The following is a 22,243-nucleotide window of genomic DNA, read 5'->3' as shown; positions in this document are numbered from 1 at the left end:
AGGTTAAAGTCAGGTCCTTGAAGGTAATACACCTGTATGGTACTTTCTCCTTCCTCTGAACCCCTGCTACTTCCTGATTTTCAGGAAGTCCAGATTTTCTTAGGTTTGACAGGCAGAAGGCTACTGTGTTATTAGGGAGATACTTAGGGCAGGCTGGGAGCACCAGGTGAGCTCCTTTGATCCTCTCTAGCCCACCCACTCCATAAAATATTACAGGCGACTTTAGCACCACCAGGAGTACAGCCAAATCCACCCACTTCTCCACTGCTTCTTCCCTATGCAGTCCAAATCACCATCATCTTTCACTTGGATCAATGTAACAGCCTCTTAACTTGTCTCCCAGCATCTAGTGTAGATTCACTCCAATTCACTTTCTATAAAACATTAAAAATGCAATGCTGGTTACGAAGACAGAAAAACTGAAGCAGTCCCTGCCCCCAGGTTTGGCAGTGAAGGAACTAAAACGAACCAGACACGCTGATTTGAACTGTATTAAAATTTTTTTAATTCTTTTTAAAAATTACAGTGCTAGCAAAATCACTCCTCTTAGACCCTTGAATGAATTCCCATTGTCTTTAGGATGAATACAAACACCTTGTCCTGGATTTCAAGGTGCTCCATAATCTGGCCCCTGCCTCCCCATCAGGCTCCTCTCACATCACATCCCTCCTGCCCATTCTCGATGCTCCAAACACGGAAATTCTTTTGTTCCTTTCATCTCTCTCACCTTTGCATATGTTGTTCCCTCTGCCTTTCCTGGGAAAGATGAGAGAGATGAAAGGAACGAAAGAACTTCCGTGGGCAAATGATTTGAATAGACTTCATCAAATGTGAAATGCCAATGACAAATAAGTACATGAAAGAGGCTTCTTTAACAGTAACCATTAGGAAAATGGAAATTAAAACCAGAAGATACCACTACACACCTACTAGAATGATTTTTTAAGAAACTGACAATACTAAGTGCTGACGAGGATTAGAGCAACTAGAATTCTCATACCATGCTGATAAGTGTAAAATTGTGCACTTTGGAAAACAGTTTGGCAGTTTCTTTTTCTTTTTTCTTTTCTTTTTTTTTTTTTTTTTTTGAGACAGGGTCTCACTCTATTGCCTGGGCTAGAGTGCCATGATGTCAGTCTAGCTCACTAGCTCACAGCAACCTCAAACTCCTGGGCTCAAACAATCTTTCTGTCTCAGCCTCCTCAGTAGCTGGGACTACAGGCATGCACCACCATGCCCAGCTAATTTTTTCTATATATTTTTAGTTGGCCAATTAATTTCTTTCTATTTTTAGTAGAGACAGTGTCTCACTATTGCTCAGGCTGGTTTTGAACTCCTGACTTTGAGCTATCTGCCCGCTTCGGCCTTCCAGAGTACTAGGATTATAGGCATGAGCCACTGTGCCTGGCCTGTATTTTTTTTCTGTATCAAGTAAAATATTCACTTACAACAGGACCTAAGATTTCACTCCTAGGTATTTATCCAAGAAAAATACAAACACGTCCACAAAAAGATTTTTTTTTTTTTTTTTTTGAGACAGAGTCTCACTTTGTTGCCCAGGCTAGGGTGCCATGGCGTCAGCCTAGCTCACAGCAACCTCAAACTCCTGGGCTCAAGCGATCCGCCTGCCTCAGCCTCCCGAGTAGCTGGGACTACAGGCATGCGCCACCATGCCCGGCTAATTTTTTCTACATATATTAGTTGGCCAATTAATTTCTTTCTATTTATGGTAGAGACGAGGTCTCGCTCTTGCTCAGGCTGGTTTCAAACTCCTGACCTTGAGCGATCCACCCGCCTCGGCCTCCCAGAGAGCTAGGATTACAGGCGTGAGCCACCGAGCCCGGCACAAAAAGATTTGTATGTTAATATTAACAGCAATTTTCAAAAAGCGGAAAACAGCCCAAATGTCTATCAACACATGCATAAATTGTGGTATATCCATACAATGAAATATTTCTCATTAATTAAAAAAAGGACTACATACACAAAACTATATACACAAAACATGAATATTTTTTAAAAGCATGCTGAATTAAGGAAGGCAAACACAGTATACATACTCTCATGACTCCATTTATATGAAACTCTACAATTGGCAAAACAAATCTACAGAGATAGAAACTAGATCAGCGGATATCTGGGTTGAAGTTGAGGGAGAGTGACTCCATAGGGTAATAAGGAAATTTGGAGGGGAGTGACAGAGATTTTCTATATCTTGATTGGGAAGATGATAATACAAATACTTAACATCTGTCAAAACTCACTGAATTGTACATTTAAAATGTGTGCATCTCCTTGAATGTAAGTTATATTTCAACAAAGTTGAAAAAATAATTATTTTGAAACAATAAAGGAATTATTTTAAAGTCTTTTTTGTTATCAATAGTGGCTGGCCAACAAATCATTACAGAGGTTAATCAGTCCATTGGTAAGATAGGATTGTCCTTGCTCCATCAGCCTTTTGGAACCATACCAGAGGAATAGGTGCTCTATCCAGTGGAAATGATGATTAAGGAATTTGTTTTCCAATCCACTGGAGTTAGCGTGAATTTGCATACCTCTCATGATGGATTTAAGTTAAATTTTGAAAAATTAGACCAAGCTGTGATAAGAATCGAAATAAACCATTTTTTATCATAAGGTTAATGATTCAAAAGTGAAGAATCTCCATTGTGGGAAAATAGAATACTTCTAGTACATAATCTGATTAAGGCCTGGACCTTCCAAAGAAGGCAGGGAATCATCTAGCATATGTACTGCAAGACTCCCCCCTACCCCCTAACCCACAACAGAAGATAGGCAGGCATGCCTTTTTGGCCACACTCCATATGACACAGGGAGAATGGCTCCATCATCAGAGGATTAGGTTGTTAGAATAGCCAAATAAATAAGATTTTTATTTTCACTTAATTTACAAGTGTTTATTATGATTGCTTTTAACTGTCAAGCACTGAAAAGACTTTCTGTGTAAGCAAAGGGAGGGGACAAAGCAAAGGTAAAACCTGCTAGCTACCCTCTCTACCTGCCCCATCTTAAACTTCTCCTCTCCCCCACCCACTTAACCCACTATCTCTCAATCCCCAGTAGGTGTTGAAATCACACCAGAGGGCCTGGGTTGGGTGTAGGATCAAGGCACGGATAAGAAATAAAGGGGAAGCCTGGCGCGGTGGCTCACGCCTGTAATCCTAGCACTCTGGGAGGCTGAGGCGGGCGGATTGCTCGAGGTCAAGAGTTCGAAACCAGCCTGAGCAAGAGCGAGACCCCGTCTCTACTATAAATAGAAAGAAATTAATTGGCCAACTAATATATATAGAAAAAATTAGCTGGGCATGGTGGCGCATGCCTGTAGTCCCAGCTACTCGGGAGGCTGAGGCAGCAGGATTGCTTGAGCCCAGGAGTTTGAGGTTGCTGTGAGCTAGGCTGACGCCATGGCACTCACTCTAGCCTGGGCAACAAGCGAGACTCTGTCACAAAAAAAAAAAAAAAAAAAGAAAGAAAGAAAGGGGAGAAATAGGTGCAGTGGACTGGATATTTGTCATTTTTAACCCCAAGCATCCATGTCCCCTTTCCCAAAGTACTGTAATGTCCTTTCAGTCAATTAACTCTCCCCTCTCTGTGCAGTCTTGTTGGAAGAGTAAAACCAAATGTTTGCCCTCTCGCAACAGAAACCAAGGGGATCCCTAGGGGCTCCTTCCTTCAGATCCTTTCTCTCTGTATCGATAGAGCTGTGGATGGCATTGATTTAAGCTTTACCAATCAAATTATCTGCTGGGGTTTTACTTATTTCTTAGCAGAGTGATGCAAGAACCAAAAAATTGGTTAGCAGTGGAGCCAGGCAAGACAGTTGATCAGTTCTTGCTACCAAGACCTTCTCTATCTGTCAGTTCCAAGCCTGATCTGGTTCCTTAGGTTTCCCTTCCATCCTGTGAGGCCTCTCCTCAGAGGAGAAATAAATATTTTAATTCCCCCTTCCTCCCCTACCTCCCATCCTTTCTCAATCCCTCTCATCAGAATTAATATCTATTAACTGTTTGATGTGTTTTCTTTCAGATAATTTCTATACCTCTCATTCTTGTTTTTAAAAATGCATACATGTGATACAAATAGGATTACATTATGCATATTATTATGCAACTTGCTTTTTTATGGACTGTGATTTTCTATTTCCTTTATATCTTATCATCACACCTGATAAAAACTGTACACTAGGAGTGGGGGGGAGACTCAATTAATCTCACTATTATATAGCCCATTAATTACCCCATTATAGAAGGGATTTGGGCTCACATTCAGCTGAACAATGAGGATCCTAAAGAATGCTAATGGTGTCAGCCTGAAAAGTTCTTATGGACAATACAGAGAAGGTTCTTGAGCAGGGAAATCTCATGATGAAGACAATGTTTCAAGAATAATAAAATGGCAATAGTATATATAATATAAACCAAAAGAAGACGAGATTGTATAGCAAGGAGACCAGGTGAGTGGCCAATACAGAATAGTAGATCTGAAGAATTAAGATTCTGGATTACAGTGGCGGCCAGTGAAATGGAGAGAAACTTTTACTGAATTACAAGAAGATAGACTAGGCCGGGCGCGGTGGCTCACGCCTGTAATCCTAGCACTCGGGGAGGCTGAGACGGGCGGATGGCTCGAGGTCAGGAGTTCGAAACCAGCCTGAGCAAGAGCGAGACCCCCGTCTCTACTAAAAATAGAAACAAATTAATTGACCAACTAAAAATATAGCCAGGCATAGTCCCAGCTATAGTCCTGCCTATAGTCCCAGCTACTCAGGAGGCTGAGGCAGGAGGATCGTTTAAGCCCAGGAGTTTCAGGTTGCTGTGAGCTAGGCAGACACCACCCAGGAGTTTGAGGTTGCTGTGAGCTAGGCAGACGCCATGGCACTCTAGCACGGGCAACAGAGTGAGACTTTGTCTCAAAAAAAAAAAAAAAAGAAGAAGAAAGAAAAAGGTAGACTAATAGAGTGGAAAAAACAAATTAAAAGAGCTAGATTTGAATCCCAACTCTGAAACTTACTAGCTGTGTGACCTTTGACAAGACACTTTCCTGTTCCATAACTCAGTTTCCCTGTCAATAAAATGAAGATCTTGGAATATCAGAGCCTTTAACTTTTTTTTCCAGTAGAACCCTTTTTTCTGGGAAAAAAAAATCTTCAAGGAAGTCTTATTTGCAACACAAATAAAAGCAAGATTTTTGGGGGTGAAGCATAGGTAAAAGGCTCAGAGTCCCAACTATCCTCTTGTCACCCCTCACAGCCACTTCTGAGGCATTCTTGAGCAATCTCCAAAGCAGGCATCCTCAAACTATGGCCCATAGGCCACATGCAGCCTGCAAAGGACATTTATCCGGCCCGCCGGGTGTTTTTGCCACTGCTGCCTGTCCTGCTTAGCAGCCAACTCTTCTTCTCGGGCCCACAGTGAGCATGTGTGGAATGTGCGCAGCACTCTCCAACGGCCTTCCAACAGTCTGAGGGACAGTGACTGTCCCCCTGTTTAAAAAGTTGAGGACCCCTGCTCAAGAGGCCTAAGGAACAAAGTTTGAGAAATCTCTAAAGACCTTATTACCAACTCTAATATTCAATGACTTGAGGGGGTAAACATGGCAGAGATGCCTAAAATAAAACAATGACTTCAATAGTTGTCACAGAATCATATTAACAGAAAGGGTAAATTGATTTTGCTAAATTTGTCTGCCTCTCCTTACAGGTTAAACCCAATTTAATGTCCAAAACCTCATCCAGCCCTTGTGCAAATGATCATCTAACTTTTATATAAATAATAACAATTTAGCTCATTCCAATTTGAGATTCTCCAATTATTCAAAAATACTTATCAAGTCAAAATTTGTCCCCCTATCATTGTCATCTAAAGAAAGGTTCTTATTCCATCTTCTGGAGCTAAACCTGGTAAATCTAATCACTTCTCCACCAGGACAGCCCTTCAAATGTTTGAAGAGAGCTATCAAGCTTACCTTATTTCCTGTTATTCTCTCTTGCTCTGGCCTGCCATGAATATTCCATGGAGGAGGCCTGCTCCAACTTTGGATCAATTCAACATTTTCAAGCAACTAAGTACAAGTAGATTTTCATTTATTCGTAGCTTTCAAGGGACTTAATCAAGCCATATGATCTTCCTTAATGAAATGTAAATAGAACCCGAATTCATTATTTGGTAAATATTCTTTTCTTGCTAAACATTAGCTGCTCCCAGTATTATCAGAAGTAGATTGCTAAACATTTTAGCCCAAAGAAAATTGTAAAGACATTTAGCTGGGGATGCCAAAACATGTGAGACTCAAGGTCTAATGAAGCAGGTCTAAATAATTTAAATAAGTAGAAGCATCCTGACTGTAAAGCTTGCAATCTAACCAACTCTCAGGGAAATGTAATTCTCACCATTACAAAATTCAGTGGACACCAATGTGACATGAAATATCAATGCTAGAAGGAAGGCTTCCTTCACAACTCCCATCCTACCCATTCCATATTCTACTATCAGGTCTGTGTGCGAAATCAGGGTCTGTGGCTCAGGCCTGGGTATATGCCAGTCTGGGTAGTTTGGGGGATGGGAAATAGGAAGTATGACTGAGTCCCTAAGGAGAAAGCAAGCCAGCACAGCCACAATCTGTGATGCCTGTGGGAGCATTGAGCCTTTACGGTTTCCTGTGCTCCAGTTGTCCTGGTAACCTGAGGCCTCCTTATTTGTGTTGGCATATGGGGCCAAGAGCGGAAGCAAAGCTGGAGCACCAGGAAGACTTGCAGGAAAAAAAAATGTGGCTAATTCTGCAGTTATGCCACCAGAAGGTCAAGCCTAGGGCATAAGAATTACCCAATTGGGGATGGGAGGGTAGTGTCTTGTAAAAATGAGATCTCTGGATTCCACCTCCACGTCTAGGATGAGCTCAGGAATCTGCAAGAGGCTACCTCCTACCAAGTAAGTCAAAGACCACACTTTCAAAACCCAATCTGAGCAAACAAATCAGCAGTTGGGGTAAGAAAGTATAACCATCTAATCAATTTCAAAAAGTCAATATTCTAGCACAGTAGTTGTCAACATGGTTGTGGGGGGGACGGGGAGATTTTGTCCTCCAGAACATTTGGCAAGGTCTGGTGGCATTTTTGGTTGTCACACCTGAGGGGGTAACACTGGCATCTAGTGGATAGCTGCTAAACATCCTACAATGTACAGGATAGCCCCCCACAACAAAGGATTATCCCCCAAAACATTAACAGTACCAAGGTTGAGAAACTCTTCATATAAAAGGATATTTTGCCCCCTGAACTCATGGCCCGCAATCCATGAGAAGCCAATGCTACATACACAGTTTTAAGTCACAGTACAGAGACTTATATGCAATCTTCTAGAAAAATAAATGATCTTTTTAAAAATAGTGAATTTCATTAAAGAGATGGACAAGGGCAGGCACAGTGGCTCATGCCTGTAATCCCAAAACTTTGGGAGGCCAAGGCAGGAGGATCACTTGAGGCCAAGAGTTGAAGACTAGCTGGGCAACATAGCAAGACCCCATCTCTAAAAACTTGTTTTTATTTAGCTGGGTGTGGTATTGTGCACCTATCATCCCAGCTACTTGGGAGGCTGAGGCAGGAGGATCACTTGAGCTCAGTATTTGGAGGCTGCAGTGAGCTATAATCATACCACTGCACTCCAGCCTACACAAAACAGTTAAGACCTCATCTCAAATAAATAATATTTATGTGTGTACACACACACACACATATGGATAAGGAAAAGATGAGAACAGACAATAAAGGGAAGTGAGTATGGACAAAAATGGTGAATCAAGAAGGGAATCAAGGGAGGATGAGGCACTGGGTGATAGCAGTGAGAAATAAATGCTGCCCCCTTAGTGGATGTAGCCTATTTATGACTAGAAGACTGGCAAAGAGATGATAAACTATTAAAAAGAACACAGAAACAAAAGATGAAAAACCTAAACAAAGAGAAATGGATAAAGGAACTGTATAGAAGTAGCTCTAGGATTTGTCAAGTGTTGATCTGGAATGAAAAGAAGACATTAGAGCCAGGCGTGGTGGCTCACACCTGTAATCCTAGCACTCTGGGAGACCGAGGCGGGCAGATTGCTCAAGGTCAGGAGTTCAAAACTAGCCTGAGCAAGAGCGAGACCCTGTCTCTACTATAAATAGAAAGAAATTAATATACATAGAAAGGCCAACTAATATACATAGAAAAAAAATAGCGGGACATGGTGGCGCATGCCTGTAGTCCCAGCGACTCACAAGGCTGAGGCAGAAGGATTGCTTGAGTCCAGAAGTTTGAGGTTGCTGTGAGCTAGGCTGACACCACAGTACTCACTCTAGCCTGGGCAACAAAAGCGAGACTCTGTCTCAAAAAAATAAAAAAGACATTAGAGACTGTTCTGCAAAAGAAGGCTTAAATAAAGATTCTCCAGAAAAGATGAGAGGACTTCTAAAAGGAGGTTGAGAATTATATGAGAAAGGAAAAAAGTTATGAATATTTTGTAAGTATTTATAACCCTCTAGCCCTAATCACTCCCTAGAAGGGTAGGTCCAGAAAATGCTTCTTGGTTTTACTGAACAGAGATAATGAAAGGGAAGAGAAAGTGGAGAAGCAATAGCACACCTAAGAACTCTTTCTTAAAGCAGAAGAGGGTGGATGGTGGTGCTCAAAGTGGATGGAGAAGTATGGCTCGAAGCGGAGGAGGAAAGATGTTTTTGAGAAAAAAGGGAAGAGAAGGGAGACTTGGTAGCCATTATAGGAGCCACTAGGGAGAGAGACTTCAGAGAAAGAGAGACTAAATGAGGACTGTTTTAAACATTGTTTTTTTTAAAAAACAAAAAACATTGTTTTGGGGATATGGGATGGGAGATATAACCCTCATCTTCTACCCCTTCTAAGAAACCTTTAGTAAAAACTGACCTTATTCAGGGCTTTGAGGATTGGGTTTGTGCTTTTCCTAGTTATGCTATGTGAGACTGGCCTCTAGACAGATTCAAGACATAGTTACACATTTTTACCATATTTGATAAGATTTCTGAAGCAGCCAAGAAGATAGCCACATGACAAGGTACTAACTCCCAGAGAGTTTAGAGCTGTACTAACAAAGTAGCCACTCACCTGGCTGTTTAAATTTAAATTAACTAAAATTAAATAAACTTTAAAATTCAGTCCCTCAGTCTCACTAACTACATTGCAAATGTTCAACAGCCACACGTAGCTAATGGCTATTACAGCACAGGTAGAGAACATTTCCATCATCGCAGAAAGTTCTATTGGGCAATGTTGGAGTAAAGAGGAAGAAGGCTTAAACAAATAGCTAACAAAAAACAAACCCTTTTCAAATCTTTAAAGAGCTGCCACATTGAAGAAGTAGATTTCTTTCCTATGTTTCAAAAAGCAGAACTAAGGGGAAAAATGAGTAAATGAGCAAAATTAAAGCAGATTTCAGGTCAACAACTCTCTAGTAACTAAAGCCAGACAACAGTAGAATGGGCAGCCTCCACCTCAGAAGGAGGTAATCCATTGCATTCAGTAGAGATGGTCCAACAAAGAGCTACTTGATCATTGCTCAGAGAAAAGTGGAACTATAAGTCTCGCTTTTTTTTTTTTTGAGACAGAGTCTCACTTTCTTGCCTGGGCTAGAGTGCCATGGCATCAGCCTAGCTCAAAGCAACAAACTCCTAGTCTCAAGCAATCCTCCTACCTCAGCCTCCCAAGTAGCTGGGACTACGTGCATGCACCACCATGCCCAGCTAATTTTTTCTATATATTTTTAGTTGGCCAATTAATTTGTTTCTATTTTTAGTAGAGACGGGGTCCCACTCTTGCTCAGGCTGGTTTCAAATTCCTGACCTTGAGCGATCCGCCCGCCTCGGCCTCCCAGAGTGCTAGGATTACAGGTGTGATCTACCGCACCGGCCTAAGTCTCGCTTTCAGTAACACACACACACACACACACAACTAAATGCCTTCCTTCTAAGTATCTAGTTTTATGTCTAAAATTTTAAGAAAAAAAGAATTAACAAGTAAGATAAAGGGAAGTCACAAATGGAATTTTAAAAGTCACTACTACCACAAGTAGATTGTGGAGCAGGCAAGAAAAATTAAAGCATATAAGTATAGAAAATTTAGTCAAAAGTAATGGTGGTTAGCTGCAGGTTAATTACTGATGGCAGGGGCTACCATGAATGTAGTAGTTTATAAGCAGAAAAAAATATTAAAATTTTGGCAAGAATAGTTTCAATGGTGCAGAGACAGAGTAGGAGAACTTCAATAAGAGTTTCTTTATATTCTCTGTCAGAATACTGCGCTGTCTGGGAATGACAATTTTATGTTCTCGGAACTTTGGTCCCCCCTCTCATCCACCTGCCATTTAAGTCATCTTTCTCAACTCCTATTAATAACACTCCGCCTCCTTCATCTTCATAGGAGGGACTCTCTCCTATCATCATTCTCCAGTCTACATACAGAATGCCACAGGGTGTGGACTGGTAAACTTCTATCCTAGCTATGAGTTTACCCATCCTCGTCTTCTACCTCAAATGTATTTCATTTGATTATATTGTAATATACAATTATAATATTGTATATTGTAATATACAATAATATATAATGGCTGACTATGTGCACTGTCAATGAGCAATATTAAAAAAAAATTTTTTAAGCAATAGGTCTCAACATTGGGCTTAAAATATTCAGTAAAGCACACTGTAAACAGATGTGCTGTCATCCAGACTTTGTCACTCAATTCAGAGCACAGTATAAATTTAGCATAATTCTTAAGGGCCCTAGAATTTTCAGAATGTTCAATGAGGCACTGATTTCTCCTCTCTGGCTATGAAAGTCCTAGATGGCATCTTCTCCAATAGAAGCCTATTTCATCTACACTGAAAATCTGGTGTTTAGTGTAGGCACATTTGTCAGTGATCTTAGCCACATCTTCTGGATAACTTGTTGCATCTTCTACATCAGCATTTGCTGCTTCACCTTGCACTTTTATGTTATGGAGATGACATCTTTCCTTAAACTTCACAAACCCATCTCTGCAAGCTTCCAACTTTTCTTCTGTAGCTTCCTCACCTCTCTCGGCTTTCATAGAATTGAAGAGAGTTAAGGTATTGCTCTGAATTAGGCTTTGGCTTAAGGAAATGTAGCTGGTTTGGTTTTCTATCCAGCCACTCAAACTTTCTTCATATTAGTAACAAGGCTGTTTTGCTGATCATTCATGTGTTCACTGGAGTAGAACTTTTAATTTCCTTCAAGAACTTTTCCTTTACATTCGCAACTTGCCTAACTGGCATAAAGGCTTAGCTTTTGGCCTATCTTGGTTTTCAACATGCCTTCCTCACTAAGCTAAACCAATTCTAGCTTTTGATTTCAAGTGAGAGAGGTGCCATTCTTCCTTTCACTTGAACACTTAGAGGCCATTGTAGGGTTATTAATTGGCCTAATTTCAACATTTTTGTGTTTCAGGGAATAGAGAAGGCCAAGGAGAAGGGAGAGAGAAGGGAATCGGTTGGTGGAACAGTTGGAACATCCACAATATTTATACATTTAAGTTCGTCATCTTATATGGGCATGGTTCAAGGCACCCCACAAGAACTACAGTAACATCAAAGATCACTGATCACAGACAACTGTGAGATACAATAATGAAAAAGTATGAAATATTGCAATTTCAAAATGTGCTATAGAGACAAAAAGTAAATACATGCTGTTGGAAAATGGTACCAACAGACTGGCTCAATGCAGGTTTGCCATAAACCTTCAATTTGCAGAGCTGAATAACATGAGGTATGCCTGTCTTGATTTATGGTTCTGTGATCTGTGCATTTTAGGGTGGGTATGTGACAACATTCATACATACATACATACATGATAACATCTATTGTCTATAAATACTTAGAAATCTCACACCAGAATTATGAAATTCATTATACAGTGCCTGGCACACCACTAAGCTTAAATGGTCACTCAGTGGACTGTACAATAATGGCCATGCCATGCTTCTGGATGCAGGATGCTGGGAGAAGACACTGAAGTGATGTGAGTCTGAGAACTTTTTGTCTTATAGAAAAAAATAACAGAAAATAGGCATCTTTTACTGTATCAAGAGGAAGAATAATTTAATCACAAGGAAAGGTTAAAGCTTTGATGAAAGCAAGCACAATGGAGTTTAAAAAGTTAACCTGGGGCATTCTGATTTCAAGATTGTTCTTTTTTAAGCACCAAAGGAAGCAAGAAAAGCTTCATCTTTGTCTGCTGCACCCCTTTTAATAAAAGGATTTGTTCTATAGAATTTGGATTCAGTCAAAAGGCCACACACTTAACGACCTAGAAGGCCACAGGTTCCCCACCCTTGGAAGGGTGATAGAAGAGGAAGGAAGGCAGAAGTGGACCATGCAGAATAAATAATTGAAGCCTAGCCTTTTAAAACTTTGAGGTCTTACCAAAGAGAAAAGAAGAAAAAGAGAGGATTTCAACATGAGAGTGTTAAAGGTGGAAAAGAGCCAGAAAGCACTGTGGGCTTAAAAAAAATAGTGAAAAAGTAGTGGTGTATGTTGGCAAAGTGAAGTGTAGAGTTGAAAGGAGGGAGAGAATTTATAGTAGAGGAAGTCAGTGTGAAGTTTTCCTCTAAAGATGCCCAGCAGAGCAAAGAAGGAATGAAGGTAAAGGCCACTGGGAATACGGCGGGCTGAGACTTAAACAGCATGGGAGAAGGCAATGGTGCCCAAAATAAGAAATTATTTTCTTTTTAAAAATTAACTGACCCATATTCTTATTTGGGTCCAAAAGCAACTGCAGAGTTTAAGGGTCTTTAAAATAAATTATAGACATCCCAATCCTTGCAAGTGGCTTTGGCCCAAGATAACACAAATTATGAATTAGTCAGTTTCTGAGACAAGTACCAAATATCATTTTAGCATTGATTTTAGAAGAGAAATCATATTAATAAATTGCTATATTATAAAAATACTCCCCTGAATTAAACAACTTTAGCTTTCTCTATCACCCTTGGGGGGGGAGGGGGGAGGGTAAACACGGAAACTTAATTACATATAGAAGATATTTAGTAACCTAAATGGTGAAATTGTGAGTTACTTGTCTTGGTATACTATAGCCCAAGGCCCCCCACCCCAAGAAATATTTTACTTGGTTCAGGATACATAAGACAAGTTAAAGAGCTTCAGAGAAAAAAATTAAGGTTAAAAATAAGACAATAAGATGAGGGACAGGAAAAGCAGAAGTGCTATGCTACTGATATTGAAGAACTGAGGCATTTATAATCCAGAATTCAATCAAGTAAGTGAGGGAAAAATGGCACAAAAGCAAGTCAAAGAATAAGACTCAACACCATATAACTAATCTTGATAGCCTCACTTTGGGTTTTAAACTAAATACTAAATTAGATTTTTTCAACCTATTTTTATTTAAAATTTTTTTATTTTAAAAAATTCAACAAAATTATATCACTTGATAGATGCAGTTATGCAACTTTAAATGACTATAAAAATTAGCAGATCAGTGCCTGATTTTTTTGGCAAAGACTGAATGTAGACAGTAATGTTAGATACAGATAACCTTGTTTTTAAGGGGCTGACTACTTTTCCTGCCCCGAGACCAACGATGGCTCCATTCTACCAGCTCTCATTACTCCCTAAAACCTACCTTTCACTGTCCACACAGGCCTCTGGACAGACCTTATGTCTGGGGTTTGGCCATGTCTACCTTCCCACCCGATGTGGATCTTTCTCCTTCCCTCTAAAGTCTCTTAGTTCTCCAAAGTCTACACGTTTCCTTCCTCAGTTGCTGCACTCAACAGACCTCCCTTCTTTCTGGGCCTCACCACCTCGCCCACTCCTGGTTTTCTGCCCCAGGCCCTTTCCATCTCTACCCGAGCTCTCTAGGGCCTTCGCCCTGCCCCACGAAGCTCTCTCAGGAACTCTCTCCCCACCTGCCTCCACTTAGTCACAAACTATGTATTCAGCGTCTGTTTTGCGCTTCGTGCCATAACGACACCAGCTCGGAAGCCCGATCAGAGACCCCTCTCCCCAGAAGCTCTCCCGGAGCTCTGGTTCCCCAAATGTCCCTGCGCCTCGATCCTCAAAGGCCGCTCTTCTCTCCCTCCTGGCCGCAGCAGCAGGCGGGCGAGTGGGGATCGGCGGTGAGGGTGACTCACCGGAGGGCCGGCCAGCCGGGGGGCCGGAATGCCCTCACTTCCTCGCGGAGCGCACCTGCCCGCGCTGCTGGAGCGTCGCCCAGCTGGGCCTCCGGCGGATGTTTTCCTTGTTCCCGCGCAGGCGGTGCGCGCCAGCCGTCCCCTCCCGGCCCCACGCGCCATCCATCGCCCCAAACAGCCGCCCCCCCAGAACTGAGGAGCGGGTTGGCCCCTCACCCCTGACCCCCTCCCCAGCAGGCATGTGGTTTCGACCGACACCTCCAACCTCCGTGCAGCCCTCCAATTCTGGAAGATGCATCCTGGCTCAGCCCAGACCCTTTCTCCAAAAGCCCCCTACCCCCGTCCCCATTTGCGTACCTCATCTTCATGACAGCGGCTAACCCCTTCTGTCCCCACTACCTCACAGTTGCAGGAGCAGAAGGGAGTCCATGGTCTAGCCTTCCAGGGTGACCGAAGGACCCCTTCCCAAAAAGGCAGCAACAGGGATGCTGACGCTGACAAGACCTCTGGGCCCTGCTGCTAGGCAAGCCTTGTAATCCACCTGCTCCGCTGAGAGGAGTCCAAGGCCATGCCTCCCACACACCAGCCTATTTTTAGGGTGCCCTGCTCCAATTGTGAGCTTTCCTGGGTTTTTTGCCCCCTTGACACTCCTCTGAAATGGAAAAGGTATCAGACCTGACTAGGGCAAATGTGTGCTACATCCCGCAGCTCCATTCACCTAAGCTGTCTTCTTGGAAGAAGTCAGCTAGGGAGTCTGAGGTGCACTCACTGTCATTTCTGAATAGTGAAGAGGTGACAGGCAGGGTGGCCCTCTGAAAAAGTCTGCCTCTAGTTATATCTGAAGCACTAGGTGACATGGAGCAAGTCTTGTTGTAAATGGGACCAGAAACTTGGAAAAAGAGAATAAAGCCAAAGTGCTTGACCCTGTGTGTAAGAGGGGGAATAGCTGGAACATGGGTCTTCTAAGTGTGGAAAAGTGAAAGAAATCCAGTCTGCTCTGAGTCTTTAGTGCCAGAGATGGCTAGCATTAATTAGCAAGGTCAGAAAGGAGAACTTGAGATTTCACATGAGCAGCGTTGGGCAGAAATGGACCAGAATCCTAGTAAGAAAAAGCAGCAGACCTGAAGTTAGCTGGAAGGATGCTGGGAAAATGATAGCTCTTCCCAGGGTAAAGATGAGGGTACTGATCTGGGGAGTGCAGGCTTATCAGCAACAGTTGCTCAAACCAGACATTCAGAATTCAACACAAAACTCAAACCAAAATGCTGGAGGTGTTTGTTGTTGAAGGAGGTGGTAGGGATGACAGGGAGCATGAGTGTGAAAGGGGCGGGACTCTATGCCAGTAGAGAACAGTCCCCAACAGAAGCCCTCAGCTGTGCACACAGAGCTGCTCGATGTCATTCAAAGAAAAGAATGTCACTCATTTTCCCTCTGAGCTTTAGCACCAATCACAGTAGCTAATATTATCTGAGGGCTATGTGCCAGAGATGGTACTAAGAGCATCACATGCCTTATCTCATTTAATCCTCATAACAACCCTATGAGTTGGCATCACTATCTCCAAATTATAGATGAGGAAACAAGCTTAGAGAGAGGTGAAGTAATTTGCCGAATGTCACACAGCTAGTAAGTGGAGTCAGGATCTGAATCCATGTAATTGGTCTCTACAGCCTATGCTCTTCATCACCCATGTTGGGGTGCTCCAGAACCTGTAGGAAACTCAAAGGAGGATGCCAAAGGATAAGTTCCTAAAACCTCATCCTATTACACATGGGAGGAAAGAGGGGGCACCTCTGGGAAACTAGAGTGATTCATCCCAGTAGGGCATTTAGGAGATGCTCCTCTTTGAAAGGGGGAATCATCTCTGGGTATGGGGCAGTCCTGCATCTGCTGTATGTTTGAGGGTGATTAACACTGGACAGTTCATCTCTGGGATACCTGAAGAGAAGAGAAAAAGAGAGCCCCCACCCTGTAATCTCTGAGGGGCAGCCCTATTTCTAAGATCCATCAGGGAAACCCTGCCCCAGGGTCTGAGAGAAACACTCTCCTCTCCACCCCAGGTGCCTGCTAGCTCTCCTGGAGCCTCTGGCCGTTGCACCCTACTGCAGATTCTGGGTTTGGCTGTGGCACAGGATTAGCCATCCCCAGGAAATGCCTCCCTCCGGTCCAGGCAGGGATCCCAGCACACACACCCCTGGTGGTGGCAGTGGGGGGAGAGAGGGGAAGGTGGAATGTTTCCTTCTCTCCAGGTCAGAGAAGAGATCTGGGGACCACCTGGGGGCCCTCACCCCTCCCACCTCCGTGCTGGGGAAGTGCCCAGTCCAGTGCCCCTTCCACCGGCACGTCCCTCCCTCTAGCTGTGCCGGGGCATGAATCAGCTCTCACAGCTTGTTAAAGCTAGACCTCTTGTTTTCATGCCCTCACCTCAGGAAACAGAGTTGCAGCTTTTCCAGCTCTACTCAGCAGGGGGCCAGGGTCCTCACTTTATAAACATCCCCGGCCTGTGAGAGCAGAGGGCACAGAGATAGTGTGAGACAGGAGCCCAGGGGAGAAAGAGAGAAACTAGGACTCAAGCAGCAAACCGAAGTAAAGCCAAGGAGACAAGACCAAAGTAGTCTGAACAGAAGCCAAGAAGGGTTCGAGAGGGCTGTGCAGCAGAAATGGCCCTACCGATACTCTGGGCTGGACAGGCCAAGGGGATCCTAGGTGGCTGGGGAATCATCTGCTTGGTGATGTCTCTACTCCTCCAGCACCCAGGAGTCCACAGCAAGTGCTACTTCCAAGCTCAAGGTAAAGTGGGGTGAGACGTTAGGAAGGGATGAGGAAGGGGGTGTGCTTAGAGATGATCCTGTGTCAGAATACCCAGATTCCCTCCAGCTGTGAAACAGGAAAGACTAAATATCGGGGTAGTGTGCACTTACACCCTCCCAGCCCAGACGAGATTCTGCCTGCCACCACCACTCCCATACCTACTAACATTTCCTATTCTTCCCTAGCCCCCTGTCACTATGAGGGGAAATACTTTACCCTGGGTGAGTCTTGGCTCCGCAAGGACTGTTTCCATTGCACCTGTCTGCATCCTGTTGGTGTGGGCTGCTGTGACACGTGAGTGACCAAGGATGGACAGAGGGAATGACTCAGGTGTGAATGACTGAGGGATGACCAGGGAGTAACTAGATTGCTATGATGTGAGAATGAACAGAGGAGCAGTATGAGACTGGCCAGGCTGAAGGTACCAACAAGAGTGTGAAAAGGCCGGGCGCTGTGGCTCACGCCTGTAATCCTAGCACTCTGGGAGGCCGAGGCGGGTGGATTGCTCAAGGTCAGGAGTTCAAAACCAGCCTGAGCGAGACCCCGTCTCTACCATAAAAATAGAAAGAAATTAATTGGCCAACTAATATATATATAAAATCAGCCGGGCATGGTGGCTTGTGCCTGTAGTCCCAGCTACTCGGGAGGCTGAGGCAGGAGGATAGCTTGAGCCCAGGAGTTTGAGGTTGCTGTGAGCTAGGCTGACGCCACGGCACTCACTCTAGCCTAGGCAAGAAAGCGAGACTCTGTCTCAAAAAAAAAAAAAAAAAAAAGAGTGTGAAAAATAAGGCTTCATGCTACAAAGCAAGGGAGGTTGGGGGGATCTGGAGGGAAAATACTCCTGTTATGAAGCAAAAAGTCCTATATGGTAGGTTAGAGCTTAGTTAGGGGGACCAAGGAGACACTAAAGGAGGATATGAGAAGGCTGTGAGAGAGGAAATGTGGGGCAGGGATGAAGATGGCCTTTCACTGTGCTGACTTCTTCCCCATCCTTGGTTCGTCCCCCAGGTCCCAGCATCCCATTGACTTCCCTGCTGGGTGTGAGGTACGTCAGGAGGCAGGAACCTGCCAGTTCTCCCTGGTGCAAAAATCTGACCCTCGGCTGCCCTGCAAAGGGGGAGGGCCTGACCCGGAGTGGGGCTCAGCCAACACCCCTGTTCCTGGGGCTCCTGCTCCCCACTCCAGCTAAACTCAACTGATCACCCGTCTGCTGACTGCTCACTGCTGCTGCCACTTCCAGGGAAACCACTAGCGGCTGCCAATTTATTCTGAATAAATAAATTAATGCTACAGCTGAAAGCCTGCCTCTCATTGTACATGCCATTGGGCCCAAAGTAGAAAAAGTACTACTAGGGTTCAGGTGCTGAGTTCTCAGTATGGTGAAAAAACTAGTGCCAGGGTGGGCAAGCAGGCCAGTTTCAGATGGTGATGGTGCTGGTGCTGGGGCCTGGGGCAGCATAGGAGGCCAGGGTGGGGCTTGTAGGCAGGACCTTGATGGGGAGGTCCCAGCTGAAGGTATCTACAGGCACTTGCTCAGGACCTGTCCAGGTGGTAGGTTCGGGCTGTTCCACAGGGGGTAGGAGTACCAATCCTGGTTCTCGGGATGTTACAAATTCAAAATGCAATCGCCACTTCAGGGACACTGTGGAAGAAAAGATAAAAAGTAGAAGAATTAGAAGCCCACCGTAGTAAGAGCCAATGACAAGATAGGGTTAGTCAATGAGAAAAAAATTTCAAGGGTTTTTCTGAAGAAATTGGTTACATTAACAAAGATATAAGTTAAGGATAGCAGTGTTAGTACCTAATAACCCAAGAGTGGGACAGTCAAGACTAGGTAGCTTGAAATAAATGTGCTACGGAGTCAGAGATCAGTGCATCACACGGTCCCAGCAGGTAGCAGTGGGGAAGTTCTGCAAAGCTGTTAGGGTTTAGGGATGAGTGCATCTAAGAAATAGGAGTAGAAGTTCAAAGTCTAAGAAAGTTTTAAGGTCAGAGGCTAGATGTGGGTACGTCTGGGAGTGAGTTAGGAACCAGGATCCATTACACTCTACGCAAGCACAGCATTTTACCACCCCCCTCTTCCTTCTCCAATAACCATCAGGGCCTCACCAATGGCTGTGCAAAAGCCTGGGGTGGAGCTGAGAGGGATAGGGAGGGAGAAGCTGGTTCTGGTTGTATGTAGGCAGGACTCCTGGTGCCGGGCATGAGTCACATGGGACACAGAGGGGACACCCCCTGTCCCACGGCGCCGCTGGTACTCAGGCTGTACACGCTCCTCAGTCTGTAAGCTTACTGAAAACTGGGAAAAAGAAGAGAGGCGCATGCTAACAGGCATTCGGAAGTGCTGAGTATAGATGAGAGGGTACCCCAACCTCAAGCTGTTTTACCAAGGAGGAAGGCTGTGATCCCTCTAACCAAGTCTCTATACCACCCTCCTTGACACAGGCCCTTCTGCTTCCAACCTAGCCCTTCAGGCCCAACACCCCAGAAGCTCTGCTCCCTTCTCACCTGCAAACAAGCTACGGTTCCTTCCCCTAAGTTTAAGGTCCCCACCACGTCCTCGCCGAGTCTGTACACAGATTTGAAGATGCCAAATGTCCCAACTTTCCCTTGGCCATCACTGATATTATATAGATCTGGGGAGAATGGAACACCATAAACCTGGAGTCTATATCAGGGAATGTCTAGGACTGGGCACCAGAGGCCACAAGATGGGGCTTTTCTTTATAATCAGGGGTGAGATATCAGTGGATTGCCAGAAGTATGTGGTGGTTAGGAGACTGTCTCTGAGACAGGAATATTCTGAGGGGAGGACCGAGGGGGACAACTCTGAAAGGGTTCTCACGTAGGCTGCGGCAGGATGTGGCAGCCATGAGGCGCTCCCCAGCTAGCTCAGCTAGCCATGAATCCTTCTTCCCACCTTCGTCCTCCTCCAAGAATGGACTGGATGGGGCTACAGCCTCATCCTGGGGAAAGCGGACATCCTGAAGGCCTAGAGAGAGAATGAGTGGAGAGGTAATGCTGGGAGGAAATAGAGATGAGAGCAGAGGTTAGAGGTTTGGATTTCAGCCTCAGAGGGCTAAAGGTAAAGAGAGCCATGGCTGAGGTATACATTTCAACTTATTCTCCAGAATCCTCCCTCTTCTCCCAACTTCCTAGCACCTTCACTGAGACCAGGAAGCTTCCCTGCAGCCCCTCTTGTGAGCCCTCTAAGACTATTTCTGCTTTGGCAAGGCTCTTTCCCAGCCCTTCCCTCCAGGACCCCTTACTTACCAGTCAGCACAAGAACCCTCAAAGGAACCCTGAGTAAAGTGATGGGTGAGTTGACACGCTGGCAGCCAATGGTCAATTTGTAGACATACTTGACTGACTGACCCCGAAAGGAGGGTGGTCCCTCTATGGGCAGCACTTCACTGTAGGAGTCTGGTTGGGAAGTAGTAGTCAGGACAGGCAGAGGCAGCCAGAAGAGTCCTCCCTCTGGGAGACTTAGAAGGCAATTCAGGGATGGGGACAGTCACTCACATGATTTGGACTCTCCAGGGTCTAGCCTCAGGTCACAGAATAGAATTTTTGGTGGAGTAGAAAGGATACACTGACCCCTCTCACCTAAAATAGGCAAGAAAGACTGCAATTTAATGGCCTGTTGTCTAGCAGTGAACAGGGCTAGCACAGCCAGTGGGGGCAGTGAAAAAGCTGTCACCCCTCCTTTTCCTGTTGTAAAATGGGAACATTGCCTTATACCACCAAAGCAATAGGCACCTTCTCCCACATCCCCAATGTGACGGGGACTATAATGACACACAAGAACAATTTAAAAATTTCACCTGTGGGTGACAATGACTCCACCCTCCTCCCAAAGCAAATGCCCCCCCTAACCTCGGTGTGGCAGAAAGACAGTCTGGCTGTCAGGCTGGACATCTGGCTGACTAGAGTCAGGGGGAGGCAGTGCCACCCGACTCTCGCTGGCATGAAACTGGCAGTGGATCTGGGCACTGGCCCAGGCCAGAGCCTCACTGTAGGAAGAGGAAAAGGAGGCATCAGATGGTAGTTCCTGACCTCACAAATGCTTTCTCCCTACCTCACTGTCTGATGAGAGCTACAAGATTAGGTGGTTGTCCTAGTGATCAGGAAATCCAGAACCCCAAAGAGAAATCATTAAGCAGAGAAGTATACTGTGGGTAAAAGGGGAATGGGGGTGGGGGGAGGAGAGTGGACAGCTATGTCATCCACACCTTCTGAGAAGGTGGTGGTGTAGTTACAGAACCACCTGGGTTGTGTCTTAGTACCAGGGATACCAGGCTTCCTCCCAGAAGGGCCACCTCCTTCAATACCAGCATCCCCACCTGGATGCAGAAGTGGCCGTAGGGGGCAGGGGGTTGGTGACGGTCACCACACACTCCAGCGCCTCCCCCGCCAGAAATACAGGACCCCGGCTCAGCTCTGCTACCACTTCAATCATGGCAGCTCCAGAATCAGATCTATAAAGAAACAATTGAGCACCATAGTTTGTCAGAAAAAAGAAAAAAATTAAAAAAAAAAAAAAAAAAAGAAACAAGAGGGGTCGGAGGTCAGCACCACGGCAGTGATTGGTGTCTGAGGCTAGCATCTAGGGGTGAGGACAGACAAGAGGGGCGGTCAGCACCATGGTGCCAGAGGGAAGCGGCTTGATACAGGGAGGGCAGATGGGTGGGAGGACCCCGGCACTGCTGATTCAGCACCGCGTAAGCAGAGGCCATCGCTCTGGACCCCAGCCCGGGTTATTCTCCCTGTCCTCCGGAGATCCCAGGCTGGCCTCTGCCCCCCTCCCTTCCCCCAAGGTTCCATGTCCCACCCCAAGACCACGGTCACCCGTCACCTTGCATAGTCGAAACCCGGGTATCGGCACACCGAGGCCCTCACCTGCCGGCCCCTCCAGGACCAGGCCAGGTGCTAGGCGGCGTTCGCAGAGTCGGCGGCGCGGCGAAGGCGGGACTTCCCTTCAGTCCCCCCACCCCTCTACAGAGTCCCTTCCGGCAGGAAGCGCCCGACTGGCCGAACCGGAAGGGGCTCGGGTCATCCCGGCGTCTTAGGTCACCTTCCCACGGGCTGGCACCTGGGCGCGGGCACTGCCCTGTACACCAGCCGGCGGGACCCGGCGCCCAACCCTGGGGTAGCCTCCTGGTGCCGCAGCCCGGGGACCCGGCCAAGGCTGCCGCGAGGTCCCCCGGGCGGTGCCTTGCAGGCAGGTCCCGGGGGC

At 45.3% G+C, this 22,243-nt stretch overlaps 2 protein-coding genes across 4 annotated transcripts; one reads left to right on the top strand and one right to left on the bottom strand.

Moving 5' to 3' along the window:
• The first annotated feature begins 16,679 nt into the window (after positions 1–16,679).
• MSMP (microseminoprotein, prostate associated) lies at positions 16,680–18,196 on the top strand. Its single transcript, XM_012770008.3, has 3 exons — positions 16,680–16,986; positions 17,193–17,301; positions 18,016–18,196. The coding sequence occupies exons 1-3, from the start codon at positions 16,857–16,859 to the stop codon at positions 18,194–18,196; spliced, it is 420 nt and encodes a 139-aa protein (XP_012625462.1). The 5' UTR covers positions 16,680–16,856.
• A 45-nt stretch (positions 18,197–18,241) lies between these two features.
• On the bottom strand, positions 18,242–22,039 carry RGP1 (RGP1 partner of RAB6A GEF complex). 3 transcript variants are annotated; one of them, XM_012770006.3, is made up of 9 exons: positions 21,907–22,039; positions 21,351–21,485; positions 20,884–21,020; positions 20,530–20,613; positions 20,281–20,430; positions 19,853–19,999; positions 19,516–19,643; positions 19,117–19,306; positions 18,242–18,649 (listed from the first exon to the last, which is right to left on the bottom strand). In XM_012770006.3, exons 2-9 carry the CDS (start codon positions 21,464–21,466, stop codon positions 18,426–18,428), a joined length of 1,176 nt encoding a protein of 391 aa, XP_012625460.1. In that variant the 5' UTR covers positions 21,467–21,485; positions 21,907–22,039; the 3' UTR covers positions 18,242–18,425. The 3 variants fall into 3 exon arrangements, with proteins under 3 accessions (XP_012625460.1, XP_012625459.1, XP_075864957.1); XM_012770005.3 differs by having other exon boundaries at positions 21,863–22,030; XM_076008842.1 differs by having other exon boundaries at positions 19,928–19,999; positions 21,863–22,023.
• Between the last annotated feature and the right edge of the window lie 204 nt (positions 22,040–22,243).

Source organism: Microcebus murinus, chromosome 12 (genome assembly GCF_040939455.1).
Source record: "Microcebus murinus isolate Inina chromosome 12, M.murinus_Inina_mat1.0, whole genome shotgun sequence".
Lineage (NCBI taxonomy): Eukaryota > Metazoa > Chordata > Mammalia > Primates > Cheirogaleidae > Microcebus > Microcebus murinus.
This window is presented reverse-complemented; position numbering and strand designations above follow the sequence as displayed.